Here is a 21,575-nt window from a genome sequence, read left to right on the forward strand (position 1 = left end):
TAGAGATTTAAAAACAATTTGTGTGGAGGAGGAGAACATGGACAGAAAATTCATTGTACTGTCGGCCTCCTCAAAGCAAGAAAAACAATAAAAAATCCCATTTAAGGTGACAGTGAAGGGTCTGACGGAATTCCCTTTTCCTGGGGAAAATAAAAATACAAATGAGGTACCTGTTCCACCCCAAATCCGTCACCCCTTCTCACAGCCACATCCATACTCAAGTGTTATTGTCTCTCAAATAAAGTCTCCAGGCCAGGGCAGCCCTGGAGCAGAAGCACTGAGGCATGGCTAGTTCCTCCTGGTTGGGTTGTCCAGCAGAGATCCAGTCTCTCCTTGACCCTGCCATGGGTGGTATTGTTCAGTGCTCCACAGAGACGGAGCCTTATCCATGTCTCATGTGTTTCTCCAGCTTTGTTCAAAACAAAAAAAACCCAAACTTTTTACATACATATACATATATATATATATATATATATATATATATATATATATAGTACAATGAAAATATCCATGGTAACAACCGGGGTGGCTGGAAAAGATGCTTAAAAAAAAAGCCTGAAATAAAACTAATTCCCAACTCTTCCTCTAACTGATGCTTGCCTTCCCCACTAGTCTTCCAAGACCACAATCTCCACATTATGGACCTGGTGCTGATGGTCTTCCACATCTCCCACCACTTTCTCCTCAGTCCTCAGCTCTGTCTCCAGGATCACAGCTTTGCCCTCTGATTCGTCTGTGTCCGCCTCAGGATCCGGCGCCGGGTCGATCTCTATGATGGTCTGCCCATCGTCCGAGGTGCCTTCCACAGCTTGGATGGTGGAAGTGATGCCAGACTCCATGGCCACTAGTTCCACAGGGTTGACCATGGTCGCCACATTGGCCAGGGCCCCGGTGTCCTGCATGGCTGCTGAGCTCAGCAGTGCCAGGCTGGAGGACGGGTGCAGGGTGACGGTGTCCGAGGAGCTGGTCTTGGAGGATGAAACCACGGTGGCATATCGGAAGAGCTGGGAGCCAGACGGCAAGGTATGAACAGTCACTGGGCTGGAGCCTTGGCTGAGGGTTGCCACTGGGATGTTTCCCACAGAGAACTGTTGTCCAACGGGCGCGATGGCGATGGGGGAGATGACAGTGAACTGAGGCTGCTGGATGGGGGTGGAGGGGCTGAGGATGGTAGCGGAGGCTGGGCGCTGCAGACGGGGTCTCTTCGGAGGCTTGGGAGTGCTCATGGGCATCAGCACTACATTCTGGATGGTTTGAGACTTGGTCTTCTGGTCCCTGGCAAGTTTCTTCTGTTCTTCCAGCTGCCGCTCCAGGTCTGCATAGGGAATAGTTGAGCAACATGTCACGCCAGGGTAAGTAGGAGCTCCTGGGGCTCCAGAACCAACCATCATTCCCAGGTTTGTGACAGGAGGTCACCCAACCACCCAGTGAGCCTGATCTTGGCTTCTCCCTTGAGATCAAATGGCACTGAAGGAAAAGGCTAGGTTCTCCTGCCACCTACATAGACCTGGTCAACGTTCCAGCTGCCAGCGCCTGGGTAAGACACAGGTAACATTCCATACGTGTTGGCTACTCCTACTGACAAGGAGATGGACATTTCTCCTCCCCACAAGCTAAAACCCACCTGCAAGGGAGAGTGGATAAACCCCCCCAGGCAGCTGGAATTGCTTCCTGAGCTTGGCTGGGTCACCTCCCCAGGAGCCAAGCACCTGCACTGGGGACAGCCAGCAGGATGCCGGGTCAATGAAACATCCTCCTCAACACTTATTAGTGGGAACACTGGGAGCCAGAAGTAGCACAGTGACCTCATTTATCCAGGGCAGGGGACTAGGACATCTCAGATAACAACAGATCCTACAGTACATGGTGAGGAGGGAGACACATCCAATGAGCCGCTCTGGGGATCCCAGGTCAGTCAGTGGCTTCAGCTCAGAGAAAACTTAGCAGGATACCCAATAGCACTATAAGACAAGAAGATAGCCCTGATAGCTAAGACAAGCAGAAGCTCAGCACCACATACTCAGAGAGGCTTATTAGCTTGGGTACAGCACAGTACTGTCCACGGCTCAGGTGATCATGGCACAGCGCTGAGCAGGCAGGTCCTGTCCCTAATCCTGAGGGAATTGGACTGATGCCTGCAGCACCCCCACTGCAGCAAAGGGCACAGACTTTGAGTTGTCCAAAGTCCCAAGCAATTGCTCTCTGCGAGACAGGGGAGAGAGGAAATTTCATTCAAGCCCTAGGACAGAAAAGGACTGGGATGCACTTGTTTTGGGGCAGCCTGTTCTGAAGACTAACCCTAATTAATTGAGGAAAAGGAAAGTCATGTCCATTCCCAAGAGTAGCAGCAGGATGTGAACTCTTGTTAGGCCCCTTTACCTGCCAGTGTGTAAAGAAACTGTTCCTCTCCTTGCTCTGTCTGGTTTTTCCTGTTGTCCAGGACCTTCTTGACTGTGTCCATTAGGCCAAATGTATGGGCGACGTTGTTCAGGACTGCAGCATCTCCAAGGAAGGGGCACAGGGATGTTAAGATTTGGGCACTCAAAAGATGCTCCTGTTGCACCAAATATTTTCTACTACTTTTTAAAACTCTCTCTGTTCTTTCACAAAGGCTAGCTGAAAAAAAAGGAAACTCAACTCCCTCATCCTTCTGACATCCCAGGATTAAATCATCCCATTCACATGATAAAGCAAATTTGACAGAGCTGTGTCACTCAAGCAGCTCCTAATTGCTGCAAATGAAAGTGTAATTTGCAATCACAGGGATACAAACGAGCTCTCCACCTACAAACCATCACCCCCATGCTCCTGACAGTGTCATTAACATGCCAAGCTCCGCAGAAAGCTGTGCAAAATGTCTGTTATAATCCACTGACTTCAATTACTCATAGTTCCCGAAACCTGACACCTATCAGACACAAAGATGCACCAGCCCAAAGTTAAAATATATCCTGGGTAAAATGAAGTTTGTGGCTACATGTATGTTCTCCCAGGAAGAGCATCAACAAGAGGTGTTCACAGGGGCATGTGCCAAATCAGATTAGGGAGCCTGTTACAAGTTAAAAATAACCCTAAAAAGGGGAGGGGAATTTATTTTTAACCCAGATAATTTCCCTCATTTGGTTCAGCCCCCAAAACAGGTTTTCTGGCACCAGTAAAAGCAGAGAAGAAGTGAGGGGGCAGGACCTGTTTAGGCCTGCAGTGTCACAGAGAAGTGTTTCAGTAACTCCAGTCCAAGTGACTCTGGGAAAGCTTCCATCAGGGCTGGGAGCTGTGAACACAGTCATCTGATGGTCCGAGCAAGCTGCCAGGGTCACTTTGCTCAGGGAACAGGAGGGAATGGTGTATCCTTGTGCTTTGAAGCAAAGCCACTTCACAGCTGGGCAGGCTGAGAACACAGACTATGCTCCCACAACTCAGCTAATGAGTGGGAACTCACTCTGCATCCTGACTCACCAGCTTCACATGGTGGAATGGACCCTTAGCACTGTTTTTTTTTTTTTGCTTGCAACTGCCCTTTTGAGGCTTTTTCCTCACAACCTACCTGTCATCTGGAAGGGAGACTGACCCAACCGCTGCTGCACACCTCTTAGGACTTCTTCTATTTCCTTTTGGATGTTGCACACCACCTCTTCCATCAGCCCCACATCAGCTATTCCTTTCCAGAACATCAGTGTGTCCTCTGGCACAAAAGAGGAGGAAAAGTCAACATATACAAGCATTTGGCATTTTTCCCACAGGGTCACCTTAAACCTCTAAGGCAAATGTATCTTTTCAAGGTGACTACCTTTGCAAGGTAGCTTGGCTACTGGGGTGGACAGGACATGTGAAAAAAATAACCAACCCCAAACCAAGTAAAATAGACTCAGGCAGCAAATCAGGAATAGGTTTTTAAGCAAGTCCATGACTTCCAAGGCAACATTTCACATTTTTGCAAGATGCAAAGCTTAAAATCATCATATGAGGAAATTCTAGCTAAGCTTCCATACTGATACAAGAGGGTGGAAGGCCAGAGAGACACAGAACAGAGTTGACAGAGAACAAACATTACTCCACTCTTTGTTGGTTCCTGCCTGGCTCCAGGCTGGCAGATGTTTCACATCCTTTGAATAAAACAGAAAAGCCCCTCAATGCAACCAGTAACATCTGATCTGAGGGATTATCCATCAGCCATGAGGCCAGGGCCAAAGTCCTGCAGTGGTGAGGAGCTCCACTGGCAGAAAGCCTGAATGCCTGGGTAATCCTGAAGATCCAAGAGGCTGAGGGACAGCTTTGTCATTGCCCAAACTTTACTTATTTGCAAGATTTAGGTTTCCAAAAATGTAACAGGGGAGGAGAGGGGAAGAAAACACCGAACAAGCAGCCTAAGCTTACCTGAAATCTCATCCGTGTCCTTTTTCATGCCTTCCTCAGTGGCCATGGTGACGGCAGCTGTCAGAGCCGAGTTCCACTCTATCCCCTCCTCCATACTCTCCTCCGACAGCGCAATCTGGGTGATGCTCCCTGACAGAAAGCCCCCATCAACACCCTCTGACAGCCTGAATCCCTGCTTTGCTTCCCAACCCCCTCAGCCCTCCTCAGGCTCTCTTTCACTCTTTGGGTAAGGTTTGTGCTTGGCTTCTTTCAACCAAACCAGTCAAAAGTAAGTATTGCTGCTTCTCATTGGAACTGTGACTGTGAAAAGTTCTGGAGCTTCTGGAGGGAAAATCATGTGCCTTGCACAGTGGAGTCCTGGCTCAAGGGAGCAGAAAGAGATCAGAGTAAAGAAGGGAACAAATAAGGCTCAGCCCAGCCACCCTTCTCCCCTTGCATCATCCACAGGAAACTCTGCACCCCTAATCCCTCATGAAATGGAGCTGGCGTCGCAGCTGGTTTATTAAAGGGAAATGGATCTGACCCAATTCTAAATTTCAGGATCAAATTTGGGACTTACCAATGTGCAGCCACTGTAAATTGGCTATGGTGCTTTCCAAGAGATTCTCCTTAGCCTATGGACAACTCTGCCATGTCACCCACCCAAGGGCAGAGAAATGTAACCCACCCAGCTTAACAGTGGGGTACAGTTGGGAATAGTCTTCTCCCTTAACCACAGCAAAGAGATCAATATCTGATCTGGAGCACAGGATCACTCAGAACTTACAGCTGGAATGACACTCAAATCATGTCCAACCACCACATCCTGTTCATGGATGTTCTGTAGGAGGACAGCATTTCTAAATTCACTCCTGAGACCAATTCATGCCTTTATAACAGACTCACAAATGGGAAATATATCAGAAAATGCTGTGCAAGCTCTCACAAGTGTTTGCTCCCATGATGATCCCAGAACAAAGATCCCTGCAAGGCTCTCAATCCTTCTCCTGGCTCTGAAGGCTGCCTCTCTGGAAAGCAGCTTCTTGATGCCAGCTGTTTTCCAACCTTCCCTGTCCCGCAGAACAGAGTCCCCTGACAGATGCTGCCAAGACTTCTCCAAACAGACACAAGAAGCATTTTCCTTTCCAGAAACCAGAGCAATCTCCTGGTGGGACTGCCCTGATGTGCTCGGGAAGAAGGTGTAAAATGCATATAGGAGGGAGAGGAGCATCAGAGGAAAGTTCCCATGGCATTGGTAACTGGTTTCCTACCATCGGCTGAGGTTGGAGTCTGCACCACGCTCTGCTGCCCCGGTACTGGTGCTCTGGCACTGCTGATCAGGAGATCAAACTTGGTGCTTCGACAGGTGTTGGTGCAAACTTTGTCATGTTGGTAGAAGTCAATCTGCCCTGAATCCATCATCTTCCTGTGCAGGGAGTGGGGATAGAATCAGGCTCAGTTCAAATCTCAGCCTAGAGACAAAAGGGAGTATTCCACCTGGGAATGCTATGGTCATAGGAAGGAAAGAGAAAGGGAGATCCCCAGGCCACTCTGCACCCAACAAATCTCCTGCAAGGCTTTCAAATGGCAAACACAAGAGACTCCCAGCTTCACACACACTGTTTCAGTCCTGTTCCACCCCAGGTTCCCCAGGCAACGCCACTTCTGTCCAGGGTGAGGGATCCTGACCCTCACATCATGGAGCCAGGATCTCTGCAAGCTGCAGGTACTGTGGGCCTCCAAGAGGCCTCCTGGGGACTGCAAGGCAGACAAAATGCCTGCTGGGGGTCCTGCAGCTGCAGGGGTGGAGCTCTGAAGCTGGACAGGGGTCAAATACCTTAGCATGATTCCTCCAAGGCGAATGGCTCGCTTCCAGTCCTTCAGGGTAGACTTCCCAGCCAGGTGAACAAAGTGCTTCGGGCTAATCAGTTGGTCATTGAACTGGCAACAAGACAAGCAAAGGCTCAGCAAACAGGGAGGATTGGGACATCCAATACAGCTCATCTGAGCCCCTACTTCCACCCAGAGAGAGGAGCTGCTTCTCAGATCCCTCCCAGCTTTGATCCCCTGGGCACAGCAATGCTCACAGCTCCAGGAAGCATGTCTGTAGGGATGACCTGCCAACCATAGGCATTCACAGCCCTAACCAAAAACAGCCCTGAAGGGGTTTATATGAACCAAATAATCTCCTATGAACATGTAGGGTCATTTTGGAGATCATTACAGGAGGTTTCTGTTACATCCAATGGCCCAGCAGCATCCAGCTGACACAGGTCTTCCCTTGAGCATCCGTTCTGCCCTGCTCCAGTGACTTGAGTAGCTCCTGCTGAGGGGCAGGAGCACAAGGGGCTTGGCTGTCAAACTGCCATGCTCTCAAGTGGGAAAAGGTAACATCAAGATTTCCCTTCTCAATGCAACCTGCTAGCCAAGGAAGTGACAGAGATGGAATACCAGGACACCAAGGAAAAGGGAGGAGGCAAAGCTCTGCCAGATCTCAACACATATCTCCTGCCTGCCTTCAATCCTTCCTCAAGGGCAAATACCACTGAAATATGAAGAGGGTGATATCCTTCCCTCTTTAATCCACTCTTTCCATGCTTCTCCCCATGAAAAAACAACTTTGGCACCAACAATCCAAGGACTCAGGATGAAACACAAAAACTAAGGAATTCCTGTGGAGGCCAACCAGCACACAGGAAGAGCAGAAAGGAATCCACTGTGAGTTTCTCCTTTACCTTCACACACTTGACATTGATTCCTGGGCAGACAAATTTCTTCCAAAGGAGGATGGCTTTGCTCTCCCCACAGGTGATGGGATAGGCAATCTCGATTTCCTCACTCGTTTCAAGGGTGCTGGGGTCTGAGGGAGGAATGGCTCAAAATGAAACTTTCCACCCAAGAGGCTCCAATCCCACAAGGCGGGAGCTGAAAGCTCAGAGGTTATGAGACCTGCACTTGGGAAACCAAAAAAAGGGGCAGATCCCAGTTCAGGATCAGTCCTCTCCATCTTCTCAGAGTTAGTTCAGATTAACTCTAACAGCAACTGGCATCTGCTTTTTGGTATAATATTTGGCCCCAAATGAAGCTCATCTATAAGGAAACATGAAATCAGAAATCCAACGCATCTGTAAGGGGGGAGGTGTCAATGAGAACAATCTTAGTAGCAACAAAATGGTTTAAAATTTGAAGCACAGATATCTCTCAGATTCTTGCAGCTCTGGTATCTCTTTAGCAACGATATCAGATATTTACTGATAATATATTCTCTTCATGTGCAGAGTTTCTGCTAATCCTGCCAAAAGACCCAAAATGACACAGAAAGCAGAACTCGAGTCAAGATCTACTGATAGCATCCGTTGACAGGAGCCTTTTTCCACACACTGCTCAGGATGGGAGAGAGCAGTTGGAGCCAACCTGCTCAGTTCTTATGAACATCCAATCCAAACCATTGGACGGCTGGTTCAGCAAAGACCCCACAACCAGAGCCTGATGCTTCAGTCACCACATCCTCATCACTATCATTCTTGCTGCCAGTGTCTGGACACTAGGACTAGGGTGACATCCCGGCTCCCCTGGACCCCATGGGAGCCCTTACCATTCATTGAAGGAGAGCCAGGATCTCACTACCAGGACTTTGAGACCAAGCAGTAACAGCAGACTCTTATTCCAGAGTAAGCCCAGCCCCTTTACCCACATCCATGCCTGGGAAGTAGCATCTGCAGGGGCAGAGCCATAAAGAAGCCCAGCGAAGTGGAGAAAACCAGCCCTGCACAGGAGGGGATTCATCCACACCAAGTGGGAACTCACCAATCCCTTCTTCCAGCTTGTGGATGGTGTGGGTTTCCACGGCCACCACAGCGGCACTGGCCTCGGAGCCCTCTTGGTAAATCCTGTGGTGAAAGCACCCATCCATAAACAAACTATATAAATCATGGGAAATTAGGATTCACAGCACAGGGTTAAAAAAAATCAGTAAGTTTCTTTTTACCTGTCCTCAAGGGACATTAATTTTGTCTGATACAGTTGCAATCACCTGGAATTTTTTGGTGAACGCCAATACAACAAAACATTAATAATCCCAAGGGCTGATAGATGCAGAGGCATTCCCAGTACTGTCATCCCACCCTCCACTCTGCCAGCACCACTGAGGCAGCTCTTCAGGCTTCCCTGTGCCTTTTCCTCTGCCCTTGGTCACCCTCAACAACAGGAAGCAGAGCCCAGTGTCCTAGGATTTCTCTTCCAGCCCTATGTGACACTGCAACACAGATGACCACAAAGGGAAGCTACTGTCAGGCCCACAGCCATCCTGCCCCTGCAAATATTATCAAATTAGAGCCAGTTTTTTTTTTCCATCCTGATTGATCCAGGGTGAAGATGAAGCCACTCTCTGCAGCAGCTGCCAGGGAGCTACAAAATTCCCTCCACATCCCAGTCCCACTTTATTTTAGAAGAGGATTATTTTAGGAGAGAGCTGGCACAGTGGCACATGAAGGTCTGAACACACAGACCACCACATCCAGCAGCTGCAGTGGGGCAAAAACCAACCCGGGGATTGGAGAAGGAAGAGAGAGACTGGGACAGCTCTGCTTCCACAATCTGGGAGCACTGCACCAACACAGCCTTGCAGGACAATTTCAGCCCTCAGAGGCCCCATGACAACCATACACACAAAAGATTTAATCTGTTGTATTTTCTCTCTCCCCTTCATGGCACAAAACTGACACACATCTGGAAAACACAGTCACACTCTGTACCCACACCATGAAAACACACAGGGCTCCCCCCCATCCCACCTTCCAGGTAGTACCATCCTACTCACCCTTGCTGCACTGGCTGGAGCTGCAAGATCACTTGGGTTTTGGTATCCTCCGGGCTCTCCCCTTCATTCCCGTCACTTGGTACAACCACCACATCACCCACAGGGACGCTCACCTCGGCATTCGCCATCTCTCACATGAACGTGGCAAGGTTTTCTCCTCCCTGTGGATCACAAGAGTTGGGAACAGATCCCAGAGGCAGATCCCCCCAGTGTCATCCCACTCATAACTCCCAAGCCAGCAGCTCTCTCCAGCTCTGAACCCCCAACCTGGCACCAAGGAACCGACCCACATTGGTGGGTTTTGGCAAGAGTGTGTTTTCAACACAGAGCTTCTCCCACTGGCCCTGGACATCAGTGCCTCCAGCCACCCCTGGAATGCTCTGGTCCACCCTGGCATGCTCTGCTCCCTCACCAGGAACATGCCTGTGGATGATCCTTCCCAGGAGAAGCTGGTGTCAAGGTGTGGTGTTAACACAGGAGGACCTGACAGGGGGTCCCGGAGAAGCTGCACTCCCAGGGGATGTGCCTATGGTTGTGCACAAGGCACAGAGGTGGTTTGGTTACAGTGTGCGGCTGGACATCGTCCCTGCAAGCCTGAGGTCTACAAGCTGCTGGGAAAGCCAGTCTCAGAATCGTGGAATGTTTCAGGTAAGAAGGAACTTGAAAGCTCATCTCGTCCCACCTCTGGCCATGGACAGGGACACCTTTCACTCGACCAGGTTGGTCCAAGCCCCATCCAGCCTGGCCTTGGACACTTCCAGGGATCCAGAGGCAGCCAGCTTCTCTGGGCAACCTATGCCAGGGCCTCACCACTCTCACAGGGAACAATTTCTTCTCAATATCCCATGTAAATCTCAGAGATTTCAGGTCAGGATCTCCTGGCGAGTGACGGGGGTTTCAGTATCCCCTGGTTGGGATACACCAGGACAAACCTGGGGAGCCGCCGACACAGGGGCCACGCATCCACCCGGCTCCAGGCGTGGGACTCCCGCGGTTTCCCACACCTCATCCCGCTCCGGGGGACAGACAGAGCCACCCGGGACCCCTCGAGAGACGGCAGAGCTTCGCCAGGATATCTGGCGCGGGGGGGGGGGGTCAATAGGACACGGACAAATCGCGGCGGCGATCACGCCGAGGCCTTAAAGGAGAAGGGGGAAGCTACACAAGAGAACCCCCTGGCCCCCGCGGGGTCTCCGGGCTGCGGGTCGGAGGTCGCAGCCTCCCCCGCGCCGGGGTCGAGAGGTCACGTGACACAGGACCCACGGGACCACCCCGCGGCGCGCACGGCGGCGAAGGGGCGTGGCCAGCCCGGGGGAGGGGGCGTGGCCTCGGCCCCCCTCCCCACGGCGCTGGCTAGCCCCCGCTGCCCTCCCCCCCCCCCCACCCCCCCCCACCCCGAGCGGCGCGCGCGCGACGCCCGCCCTCGCGGCAGCGGCGGCGGCACGTACGGCGGCGACCCCTCCCTCCCTTCTCGGCGGGGCCAGGCCCCCTCCCGCCCCGCCCCTTCGCGCCGCATGGCCCCTCCCGGCCCCCGTAGCGCGGCGCCAGCTGGGCCTTACCGTCGGCGAGCGGCCGAAACCGGGGGCTGTGGGACGGGGGAACGGGGGGATGGGGAGGGGGGAGGCGGGCCGGGCAGCAGCAACGCATGCGCAGTGCCCGCCGCGGCCTCGGCCGCCAGCACTTCCGGCCGCCGCCTGCCTTAAAGGGGCCGACCGGTGAAGCACGCGGCGTTTTGCTGCTCCCTGGTGGCCGCCGGCAGTATCGCCTTCGCGGCTTCACCCGCCAGCCCAAGCCAGGAGCTGCCGGTGGGGCTGTCACGGCGAAGTTCGCTCCCCCCTGGTCACAGCAACGAGTCGTGGAACGCACTACCGGGCATCTCCCGCCCCGCCCCAAGCCAGCCCCGGCGGGACCACCGGGACCTCCCACGGCCGGCCTGCCGAATCTCCCACTGCCCCTGCCGTGCGTGCCGGTCGACTGACAACGAGTCCGACCAATGGTGACGCGGGGTCGGGCGGCGACAGCCAATGGGCGTGGCAGGGCGGAGAAGGGCGTGGCCGGGGCGACGGCGCTGCGGAGCCCTGGCGGGGCCAGGGTGGCGGCGGACGGACGAGGATGCGGGCGGGCGGCGGGGCGGCCTCGGGGGCGCTGGTGCTGGTCCGCCACTGCCTCCTGCTCGGCTCTCTGGGGCTGCGCTCGGCCGGCGCACAGGACGGTGAGTGCTGATTGCGGAGCACCGGCAGCGGGACATCCCACACCGGGACGCGGCACCGGGAGCCCCACTCCCACCGGTACCGTCGGAGTTTCTGCTTCGCTCGCTGGGATGGGACCGGAACTTGGTGCGGTATGGGGACTGGGAAAGGGGACCGGACGGGCTCTTCGCTGTGTCTGGACCAGGATCGAATCAGGATGGGCTCACGGGAACAGTTCCCCGCTGTGACCAGAGCAGACCACACCGGCACAGGGTCGTCGTGGTGCGCCTGCCCCCGGTTCTTTTCCTGAACGGGATCTCTGCCATCCCTCTGTCCCGGTACCGACCCGGGGACAGGGTCCCTGCCGTCCCTTTGCTCCGGTACCGAACCCAAACGGGATCCTCGCCATCCCTCTGTCCCGGTACCGGACTGGACGGGGTCCCCGCCCTCCGTCTGTCCTGGTACTGGTCCGGGACGGGGTCCCCAGTATCCCTCTGCTCCGGTTCCGGAGGGGACGAGCTCTGTCCCTGCTCCCACCACCCCCGCATCACGCCGATCCTGCACCAGCCCATTTTCCCCGCAGCCCCCCCAGCTCTCTCTGTCCCTGTCCCCGGTGGCGACTACGCCGGGGGTCCCGAGAGTCCCGCGTTCGGCTCCATCCCGCCTGCAGGGCTTTCCCGAGGAACCCCTAATCCACGGGTTAAGAGGATCGCTGGGGTTTACGTGCAGAGCCGGGCAGTGGCCTCCATCCCGGGAATGCCGCTCCCGGGAGAATTTGTAGCCGCGGGGTCCAGGACGACCCCGAAGAAATGTTCACCCAAACGTGATCCCAAAGTTCATGTTTCCCGGTGTCACTCGTCCCCAGCTCATCCAAGAGCGAGGAAACAACAATGGGTCATCCAAAGCATTATCCTCGAGGGGAAACTGAGGCACGGGAACAGGCTGGGATCACTGGAGGCAGAATCCCAGTACGTTCCCACTCAGAAAGTGTGGTTTGGGGCACATCATGCAACGGGTTTCCACCGGATCCCCAACCCACTGGTGGACACGGGGGAGCTTTCCCGGGGCCAGCAGCATGACCTCAGAGGCAGGAATGTGCCGGGCTTTTGTCGGAGCATCGCCCTGTTGTGTCTTTCTTGCATCCTGTGAGAAAACAAACAAATCCCTGGCAGGAATGATCCCAGCGGGGCCCCGCTGAGTTCACCCTCGCCCACCGGAAATCCAGTTTTCACATTTTTTGGGAGGGGAGTAAAGTTTCTCTGGCTGGGGGCAAGTCCCCTGTGGCTCTGTCTTGGCTCTTCCTGGCCCCTCGGTATCATCTTTGGAGCCAAATTCCCAGGAGTGCTGCATCTCTCAGTTTATCTCTGGCATTCCCTCTCGACACGCGCTGGTCACACTCAGGATGTTTTCAACAAAGATTTCCTTTCCTAGGATGGGTTTTTTTCCGGAATGGGTCCCCTCAGCTCCTCTGCACTACCAGTATGGATATAGAGCTGGGGGGATCCATCCAAGACCCCCCAGTTGGGCTCACATGTGCAGCTGTCCTGGCCATAGAGGGTTTTCCATGCAGATCCCAGTGGCTTCAACTTTCTGTGCTAGAAACTCCCCCCAAATACCCCAAATTTGTCTCCCCCAGCAGAGCATCCCTTCTGGGAGCTATTGTACTGGCAGCCCTGGGGTCCCCGCTGTCCCCCCACCCCCCACTCTTGGAGGGCCTGATCCTTCCCAGCTCTGTTCTGTCAGTGGACAGTGCCCAGAAAGGCGAAAAATTGGTGATTTCTCCCAGTCCCACAGAATAAACCTCCCCCAGTTTAGATGCAAGCCCTTCCCACAGGCTGGGGAGGAGGGCACTCTGTGCTGGGGCTGGCATCTTTCACTGCCAGCCCCCTGGTTTTTATTCCTGTAGGATTTTCCCTTGCTGGCGCTTTGTGTTGTCTCCCAGCAACAGCAAGGGGAGCCGAGGCTGGGCAATTCTATGCCCACCATCCCTTTTCTTTCTGGCTGTGCCAGGATTATGCTTGGCAGGAGCAACAGCTTTTGGGGGATGTGAGGAGGAGGTGTTGAGCACTGGACCCCTACAAACGCCTGGCCCACACAGTGCGGCTAAGTGGTGCTTTCCCCCTTTCCCTGCACCCCAATTCTGCCCAGAAATTATGGCCAGGTCTCAATGCCTGATGCTTTCAGCTTATTTCAAGGATATTCCCTCATGCCCAGAGGCAGTGAGCCCAGAGAAAAGCCCCTTTCGTGGTGGGTCTGGCATCACCCTGAGAAGGATGCAATGGGGATGCAGCTGCCCAAGGTTATCCTCAAGGTCAAGGCTGCAGTCAGGGGTTCCTGGGGCTGCTCAGTGCTGTACAGCCCCATGAAGTGGGGATATTCTCTCCTTGAATCCTTTTATATCCCCCCAAATTGGGGTTGTCCTGGGCTGGAGGACGTAGAGGAGCTGGAGGTAGAGGGTCATGCTTGGTGGCTGTGGGGGAAGCTATGGCAGCTTCATCCCTGGATCCCCCTGTGGACAGTTCCCAGTGCCAAGAGCATCCAGAAAAGCCACCAGAAAATAATGCTTTGGATGAGGAAAACATCTGAAGAGGCTGCAGGTGCCCAGGGGTTGTTCTGGGGGCCTCACCAAGGGGGGAAACTGAGGCAGGGAACAGCCTGTCTGAGCACTATCCCTGGTGCGTCTGCAGGAAACGGCTGTGGCCACACGCTGCTGACACCCCACAGTGGCACCCTGAGCTCCAAGAACTACCCGGGCACGTATCCCAACCACACCATGTGTTGCTGGCGGCTCCAAGCCCCCCCGGGCTCCTCCCTACTCCTGGCATTTGGGGATGTGGATCTGGAGCCCTCAGAGCACTGTGCCCACAGCTCCTTGCTGCTCGCTGACCCCCAGACCGGCACTGCCTACGGTAAGGGGGTCCTGGGAGAATGGAGACAAGGGTGATACAATGTTGTGGATAGGGAGAATATCAGGAAAATCTGGGGTTTTAGCTGATTTCATCATGAGGAGGGAGAATATCTAAGGAGGGGGGTAAACAAATGGGGCAGTATCCAAGGAGGGGAATATCAGAGGACAAGGGGTATCTGGTATGTGACGAGTGGGTTATCCAAAGAAGAGAAATATCCAAGGAAGGGGATACCCAAATAGTGGGGGTGGGGATATCCAAAGATAAGGGTCAATATCCAAGGAGGAGGATACAGAAGGAGAGTAATATTTGCAAATGGGGATATCTGAGGAGGTGGGTACCCAAGGAGATGATTATTGCAAAGCTTGGGGGGAAACTGCCCAGCTGGGACCAGATGCAGCCACTGAATAATTAATTTGTCAGCCCAGCCACTGCCCAAACACTTCCAGGATTTTCCCAGACAGATTTAATGGTCTTGGAGGGATTTGGCAGCACTGGGAACATGACGAATGCTGAGGAAAACATCTTGGGGGTGGGGGAAGCATCGAGTAGTGGGGTGGGATAGAGAAGCAGCGCTGGTGAGGGGCAGGGGCTGGACAGGAGATGCAATGGGAAATACAGGATCAAAAGGAGCTGGCTTGGATCCATGGGATGGGGAGTTTTCCCTGTTCTTCAGGGCTTTCACTCTTTCTGGGCTGGTCCCCAAAGGGGTTACAGCACGCAAGGTCCCTGGTCCCCATCCCCTCTGCTGTGGCCTCAGGGAAATAATTGTCCCCAAAGCTAAGAGACATCCTGGCCCCATGCTGAGATACAGCAATGTGGGAAAGGGGGGGGGACTCCCAGATGATGTTCCTGGGGGGCTGGGGGAGGTGGCCGGGCACCCACAGACCCTTTGGGTGCCACCAGAGCCATACCAGCATGACACAGAGTTTGGGTTCCACTCCCTCTCCCGTGGCTGACACTGGTCCTTGAGAAGTTCCAGATGTTTTCTGGGAAGCGGCTGGAGCAGGCAGAGGCTGTGGGCTCCTTCCGTGACTCAGAGCTGGTGTCTGGCCCCTGGCCTGATTCTGCTGGGATGTGGCAGGGTCTCCATGGGGGTGGCAGCCTCTGGGGCTCAGCTGAGGGGTCCCCAGCTCCCAGGGTATCACCGAGATCCTTACAGAGGTGGCACCAGTGACCCAGGGCAGCGCCGCCATCTGGCAACCAGTGGAAGGGAAATCTGCATGGGGCTTATCTGCATCTCATCTGCATATTGTGCAGACCTCAGTTGTATCACATATGTGAGATCTCTGCGCGCACATGTGTCCCACGTCCCCTGGGATCGACCTCCTGGTTCAATATGACCCAGGCAGGATGAGGGTGTGGGTCAGGGTGGAGAAACTGAGGCACAGGAGGAGGTGTCACCAGCAGCCCCAGGGGAACACAGGCACACAGTTCCCTGTCCCCAGGACAACGATGGCATTTGCTCAAAACACCTCTGTGTGTCCAGAGGCCCAAGTGATAGGCATGATACAGAGCAGAGCGATGTGAGGGACAGGGGGTGGTGGCAGTCCAGGGATTGGGGCCACATTCTGTCCCCAGCTGGAACCAGAGATGTCCCTAAGGAATCCGCCTGCCTGCTAAGCCGAAGTTTTAGTCAGGGAGATAGAATTGCAAATTAATGTGGATTAAATGGGGGGAGGGGGCAATTTAGGAGGCAGCTTCAGCAGCACCTATGAAAGGGGGCATGTGGAGGAGACAAGGACACAGCTCCCATTTTGGGGTCCTGAGGGGTGATGCCATGTGTACCAGTCCCTGCAGTGAGGGATGTGGTGGCAGGTGCCCAATGAGGGCAATGGAGCCACCCTGGGGCTGGGACCAGCCTGGGCATGGGACCATCCTGTCATGATCTTGCCCTGGCCTGGGACCGCCCTGGGTGTGGGACTATCCCAAAACATGAAACCATCTTCAAGATGGGACCAGCCTGGCATGGGTCCATGTTTCATGGGACCACCCTTCAGCACTCTGGTGGGGATAGGCCACTCTGGACGTGGAACAACTCTGGGACCACCCTGAGCACAGCCCAAATGCCTGAGCCCCCCTGGCCCTGGCGAGGGCCAGGCCAGAGGAGATGAAGTCCTTGGGTCCAAGTGTTGAAGTGTGTCTCCAGGGACACCAAATCCTCTCCTTGGTGCCATCCCTGCTGGCAGGGCCCTACTGCAGGAACTCCGTCCCTTCTGCCCCACTCCTGGTGACAAACTCCAGCACTGTGACCGTCCTGTTCAACAGCACCAGCCACCGCTCGGGACGAGGCCTCCTTGTGTCCTATGCCACCTCACAGCACCCAGGTATGGGGGCAGCAACCCCTGGGATGCAGAGACACCCCTGGGATGTGTCCCGGCCCATGCAGGGATGTGAAGCATGCTCCTTGCTGACCCCAGGATGAGCTTCCGTTGCCCTGAGCTCCCGAACTTCCGTGTTCTCCCTGGCTGGGGGCAAATGTGGGAGACCCGCAGGCCATATAGCCAGCTGGGACCCCTTTGAGAACCCTGAACCCCCAAGTCAGGTGGCACCCCAATGTCAGACAGAGCCACAGGCAGCATAGATTGTGCCATGGGGCCAATGGCTGCAGGGACCAAGGGGCCATCCCTCCCTGCCCCTCCAGACATGGGGGCATGAAGGGCAGAACCCAAATGAGGAGCAGGATTCAGTTGGGAAGGGGAATGGAGTGCCCTGAGGCAGATGTGGGTGTGTGCTGTGGGGCAGGTGGGGGTCCCTTACCCTGGGGTGTTCCTGCCTTGCAGACCTGATCTCCTGCCTAGTTCGAGGCACTCACTACACCCAGGAGTACATCAGGTGAGTGGTCAGGGTGGGGAATGGTCCCATTTTGGTGTCCCCTGCTGCAGGGCTCCCTATCAGTCCTGGTTTCATCCCCATCCCTCTCCTGATGTACAGCTCCGGTGGGATGGGGAGCAGAGTGGGTATGAAGAGGGGGTTTGGATGGGAGGGAGCCCTGACCCACTGCCTACCATGTGTTTCAGTGTGTACTGCCCTGCGGGCTGCAAGGACATCCATGGGGACATCTGGGGCAACCCGAGCCAGGGCTACCGGGACGTAAGTGTGGGCACCATAGTGCACCTGCTGGGGATGGTCCCCACAGCACGTGTGGCCACTGCTTGTCACCCTCAGGAACCCAGAGGTGATGAGTGTGGCCTTGGGGTGCCCCACGGGGTGCTCGGGCCTGCTCTGGGGGGCTGCCCTTACTCCCCACTCCTTGCAGACATCGGTGCTGTGCAAGGCAGCTGTGCATGCTGGGGTGATTGCGGATGAGCTGGGAGGGCAGGTCACCCTGTCCCGAGAGAAGGGGATCACTCTCTATGAGTCGGCCTTTGCCAATGGGCTCCGCTCCAAAAGGTGGGTGAGGAGTGGCTGGGGCTGCACCCCCCGTGGAGCTGCAGGACCCACCCACATTGACACTGGGAAATTGCCACCCCTCAGAGACCCTAGGGTTTGTTCACCCTGTTTGATGCTCCCCCTGCTTTCTTCCACACAGGGGATCTCTCTCTGAGAAGCGACTTGTATTCCACAAAGGTATTTTTTTCCCATTACCCTTGAAATTAAGGCAGGATTTTAGCTGTCAGACCTGCTGCCACTCCCCTGTGCCTAGCTGGGGTTTCCAGGTTCCCAGTGTGCTGTCTCCTGTCCCCAGCCTGTGATGATGTGCTGGAGGTGGTCACCTTCAATGCCTCGTCCTGGTGGCATGAGGTGGACGTGCTGGGCCAGGACCGAGCCTGGGTGGCCGAACGGGCAGCACTTAGCACCACTGGCCACTCCTGGGCAGCCGAACCCGGTGCCAAGGCTGCCTGGCTGGAGCTGGACCTGGGCACCCGAAGGAATGTCACAGGTGAGAGTTGGCCATCAAAGGGGGACAACAGCTGCCTGTGTCCCCATGCTACCCTGATGACTGTCCTCCCGCTGTGCCAGCTTGACTGATCCCCACAAAAATGCCCAGGGCAGTTGCACCTCCATAACTCCCAGGATACACTGGAGTTCATTGTGCCATGGTTTTACTGGTGCAAACAGGGATGCAGAGCACACCAGCCCTTCCGGCTGCTCCTGTCCTCCTTTTGTTCCTTTGCCCCCTCATCTGCAGCCATTTCTGGGATGAACAAGTTAATATTATGCTCTTGCATCTGGTGCCAGTGAGCATCTTTTGTGCGGCTCGAGCCTGCCAAAAGCAGGGGCTTTGTGTGCCAGCGACTGGCCACCGCAGCGAGGAAAATGGGAACATTGTCCAGACAGAGGCTGGAGGAGGGAGGAATGCAGGGCTAGCAGCTGGGGCTGGAGGTTATCAGTTTGTGGGGGCAGACCAGAGTGTCCCACACTGAAATCTGCCACCCAAATCCCCTCCCAGGGTCAGAAGGATCCCCCTCTGCCAGGTGACGTGTCCTGCCCTACTGGTCCTTTCCCAGCTGGGTCTTGAGTATCTCAGAGATAAAGGGCCATTCCAGCTGGGAGAAGAGGGCAGCGGGGCAGAGGGCAGCCTTTTCCCAGCCCCGCAACCCCTAACTGACAGCAGGGAACTCCCTCCTGCATTCACAGGCATCATCACAAAGGGCTCCTCGGAGCAGCATGACTACTACGTGACGTCCTACCATGTCTCCTCTAGCCGCGACGGGAAGAATTGGAGACCCTACAGAGGCAGCAGTGGTCAGGAGGACAAGGTGGGCATGTGGAGAATATCCCTGAGCAGGCCGAGACCCCCTGCCAGTGGATATTTAGCCACTGGTGCCTCTTCACCCTCTCCGGTAGGTGTTTGAAGGAAATGCTGACAGCCAAGGGGAGGTCTCTAATGCCTTTATCCCCCCCATCGTCGCCCGCTACATCCGTGTCACACCGCAGAGCTGGCACCAGCGCGTTGCCCTGAAGGTGGCCCTGATGGGCTGCCAGCTGGCACGGGTCCGCATACCCCGTCCCTATGGTGAGACCCTCCACAGGAGCTCACACCCCCATATCTGAAACATCCTCCTGGGACCTTCACCTTCCTGTGCAACCTGTGGTGGTTCCACAGTCACGGTCCCTGCTCTGTCCTGTAGTGCCCAGTGTCCCCAAGGAGGTGCTTGAGGCCACCAGCCACCCAGCCAGCCGCACCCCCATCCCTGGCATTGCCCTGGACCCGGAGAAGGCAGGTGGGTGCCATGGAGGGGCTGTCCTTGGGGTGCAGCATTGTCTTTTGGTGTTCAAGGTGCCATTGGGGCTTCATCCCACCGTGGGTACACATTTTCCTCCTCTAGTGGCCCCAGGTGGGCTTCTGGCACTCATGGGTGCAAAGGGGTGGGATGGGGGTCCAGGGCACTGACACTGCCCTCCCTCCCTAGGCTCCACACTGCTGGTGATGCTGCTTATTGGAGGCTTTGTGCTCTTCTGCTCCTGCCTCCTGCTTCTGGCTTTCCTCTGCCACAGGAAGAGGTTGGTCCTGCCTTGTCCCCTGCTTTGCCCTGGGGGATTCAGCATCACCTCCCCAGATTCAGCCCCTAAGGCAATGGGTGTGAGGAGATAGGTGGTGGTGGGTGCAGGGTAGCTGGGACCTCTTGTCTCATCTTGCATCTCCCCTTGGCAGGAAGTCAGCAGTGGAGCTGAACTGCGGGATCACAAAAGGTAAAAGGGTTCACAACTCCTCCCCAGAATCAGGGGTCTGTGTGCCATGGGGTGCAGCTGGTTTAACTGATGCTGCTGCCAAGCTTGGATTTGTTCCACGCCCCAGGGCCACCTGCACGTCCAGGTGACAGTCTGTGACAACCGAGGGTTTCCTCTCTCTGTCCAGGGTACCCCAAGCTGGAGTCGAGCCAGGTCTGCTCCCTGCAGAGCCTGCCAGCCCCCAGCCTGGCCTCCTTCCCCATGGCCCCCACACCAGGGGACCTCAGCTGGACCCATTCGCCAGGTAACAGGGACATCAGGGCAGGAACTGGTCTCTCAGCCCAGAGCTGGAGCCGAATCTTCCCAATTGTACCTCTTTCCCCATTCTGGTCGGACCCCTCCTGCATCATGGACCTGTGCAACAAGAAGGCCCTGATAAATTAGACATGCCCATTTAATTATTATAATTAATTATTATCATTTATTGTAATAGCACCACACATTATTTAGTAGTAGTAGTAGTAGTAGTAGTCCACCTCAATTACAGCTGTTGGCACTGGAGGGTGGCTGGGGATAGCAGGAGCCCCTCTCTGTGGTGTGGCAAGGGAATGTGGGGTCTCCATCATTGGGTCTCCATACCCAATGTGGGTACCCTGTGTTGGGTGGGTTTTAGCAGTTTTTCTATCCCTGAAAGTCCAAACATGCTCAGTTTTTCAACCCACCTCACCCACCTCTGCTGCAGCACCACCACCCACCCTTCTGACATGGCAGCCTCCCTGTTTCAGAGTACACTGAGCCAGACCTGGTGCAGGTGAACCCCAGCAGCCAGACAGGTCCCTCCACCTTCAAGCCACTCTTAGAAGAGGGCTACACTCTACCACTGGTCCTGAACCACTACGACGTCCCAGGGAAGCACAATGAGTATGCGGAGCCACTGCCTCCAGAGCCTGAGTACGCCATGCCATTCAGTGAGCCGGAGCCTGCCGGGATGCACCGCAACACTTGCATCATCACAGGACCTGCCGGGTGTTGCCCGGTGCAGTACCAGACCCCTGCCCTGCGGCCCGGGGAGCTGCCAGCTGCGGTGGAGGGGACTGGCACCCCCTGTTCTGAGGGGTCCCGTGGGTGGCCTAGGCACTGTCCCCTCGCACACGTGTACCACGAAGCTTTGTGAGGAGGGGAGTACAGCAGCACGGTACTGGGCAGGGGGGAAAGCGTGTAAAGGAGGACCTTCCCCGCGCTAGCAGTGGGCTTTTAAAAAGTAATCGTATGTAAATATATGCTTTATATACAGAAAGACAGATATGGAGTGGAGTGACTTGCACCGCCTGCTGGCCGGGGATGCAACCTACGCACCCGGGCCAAAGTGTTACAGTCCTTGTCCCACCTTTCCCGTCGTCCGTGTCTCTGCTCCACCCCCGTTGAGACAGGGCACAATACACCGGACCACCAGGAGCCCCTCACGGCTGCAAACGCCGCTCGCAGCCCATTTCCTGTCGTTCACCAATGCCGGGGTGCCGGAACAAGCGGTTACCGGCAGCCCTACTTCACAAAAATTGTGCTTCCGAAATCTCTTGATGTCGATTCCGCGGGGGTGGCGCGCGACCTTCCCCGTGCCACGCACGGCAGAAGCCCTTTTTAAATCGCCCTCGTCTCCCCACCCACCACCGGAAAGCGCCGGTGTACCGGCTA

General features: G+C 55.3%; 2 protein-coding genes and 1 non-coding gene across 4 annotated transcripts; 1 reads left to right on the forward strand and 2 right to left on the reverse strand.

Annotated features, from left to right (window-relative positions):
* GMEB1 (glucocorticoid modulatory element binding protein 1) lies at positions 1-10,869 on the reverse strand. Of its 2 annotated transcripts, none has more exons than XM_071453335.1 (10): positions 10,732-10,869; positions 9,173-9,333; positions 8,161-8,243; positions 7,089-7,213; positions 6,191-6,294; positions 5,625-5,779; positions 4,375-4,503; positions 3,545-3,682; positions 2,380-2,502; positions 1-1,315 (listed from the first exon to the last, which is right to left on the reverse strand). In XM_071453335.1, the coding sequence occupies exons 2-10, from the start codon at positions 9,298-9,300 to the stop codon at positions 609-611; spliced, it is 1,692 nt and encodes a 563-aa protein (XP_071309436.1). In that variant the 5' UTR covers positions 9,301-9,333; positions 10,732-10,869; the 3' UTR covers positions 1-608. The 2 variants fall into 2 exon arrangements, with proteins under 2 accessions (XP_071309436.1, XP_071309437.1); XM_071453336.1 differs by lacking the exon at positions 10,732-10,869 and adding an exon at positions 10,105-10,433.
* Positions 10,818-21,184, forward strand: LOC139602981 (discoidin, CUB and LCCL domain-containing protein 1-like). The gene is given in 16 exon segments (XM_071453332.1): positions 10,818-11,051; positions 11,054-11,384; positions 14,049-14,270; positions 16,457-16,594; positions 17,051-17,102; positions 17,288-17,360; positions 17,527-17,660; positions 17,800-17,837; positions 17,956-18,150; positions 18,849-18,970; positions 19,059-19,227; positions 19,343-19,435; positions 19,625-19,715; positions 19,867-19,904; positions 20,071-20,187; positions 20,669-21,184. Coding segments are annotated over 16 exon segments (2,436 nt in total). The 3' UTR covers positions 21,058-21,184.
* A 209-nt stretch (positions 21,185-21,393) lies between these two features.
* On the reverse strand, positions 21,394-21,523 carry LOC139603108 (U11 spliceosomal RNA). The gene has a single exon (XR_011683576.1). It is a non-coding gene; the product is annotated as a U11 spliceosomal RNA (small nuclear RNA).
* Between the last annotated feature and the right edge of the window lie 52 nt (positions 21,524-21,575).

The sequence above is a fragment of the Agelaius tricolor genome, unplaced genomic scaffold, assembly GCF_023055355.1.
Source record: "Agelaius tricolor isolate 1412-34295 unplaced genomic scaffold, bAgeTri1.0.p SCAF_36, whole genome shotgun sequence".
Taxonomy (NCBI): Eukaryota; Metazoa; Chordata; class Aves; order Passeriformes; family Icteridae; genus Agelaius; species Agelaius tricolor.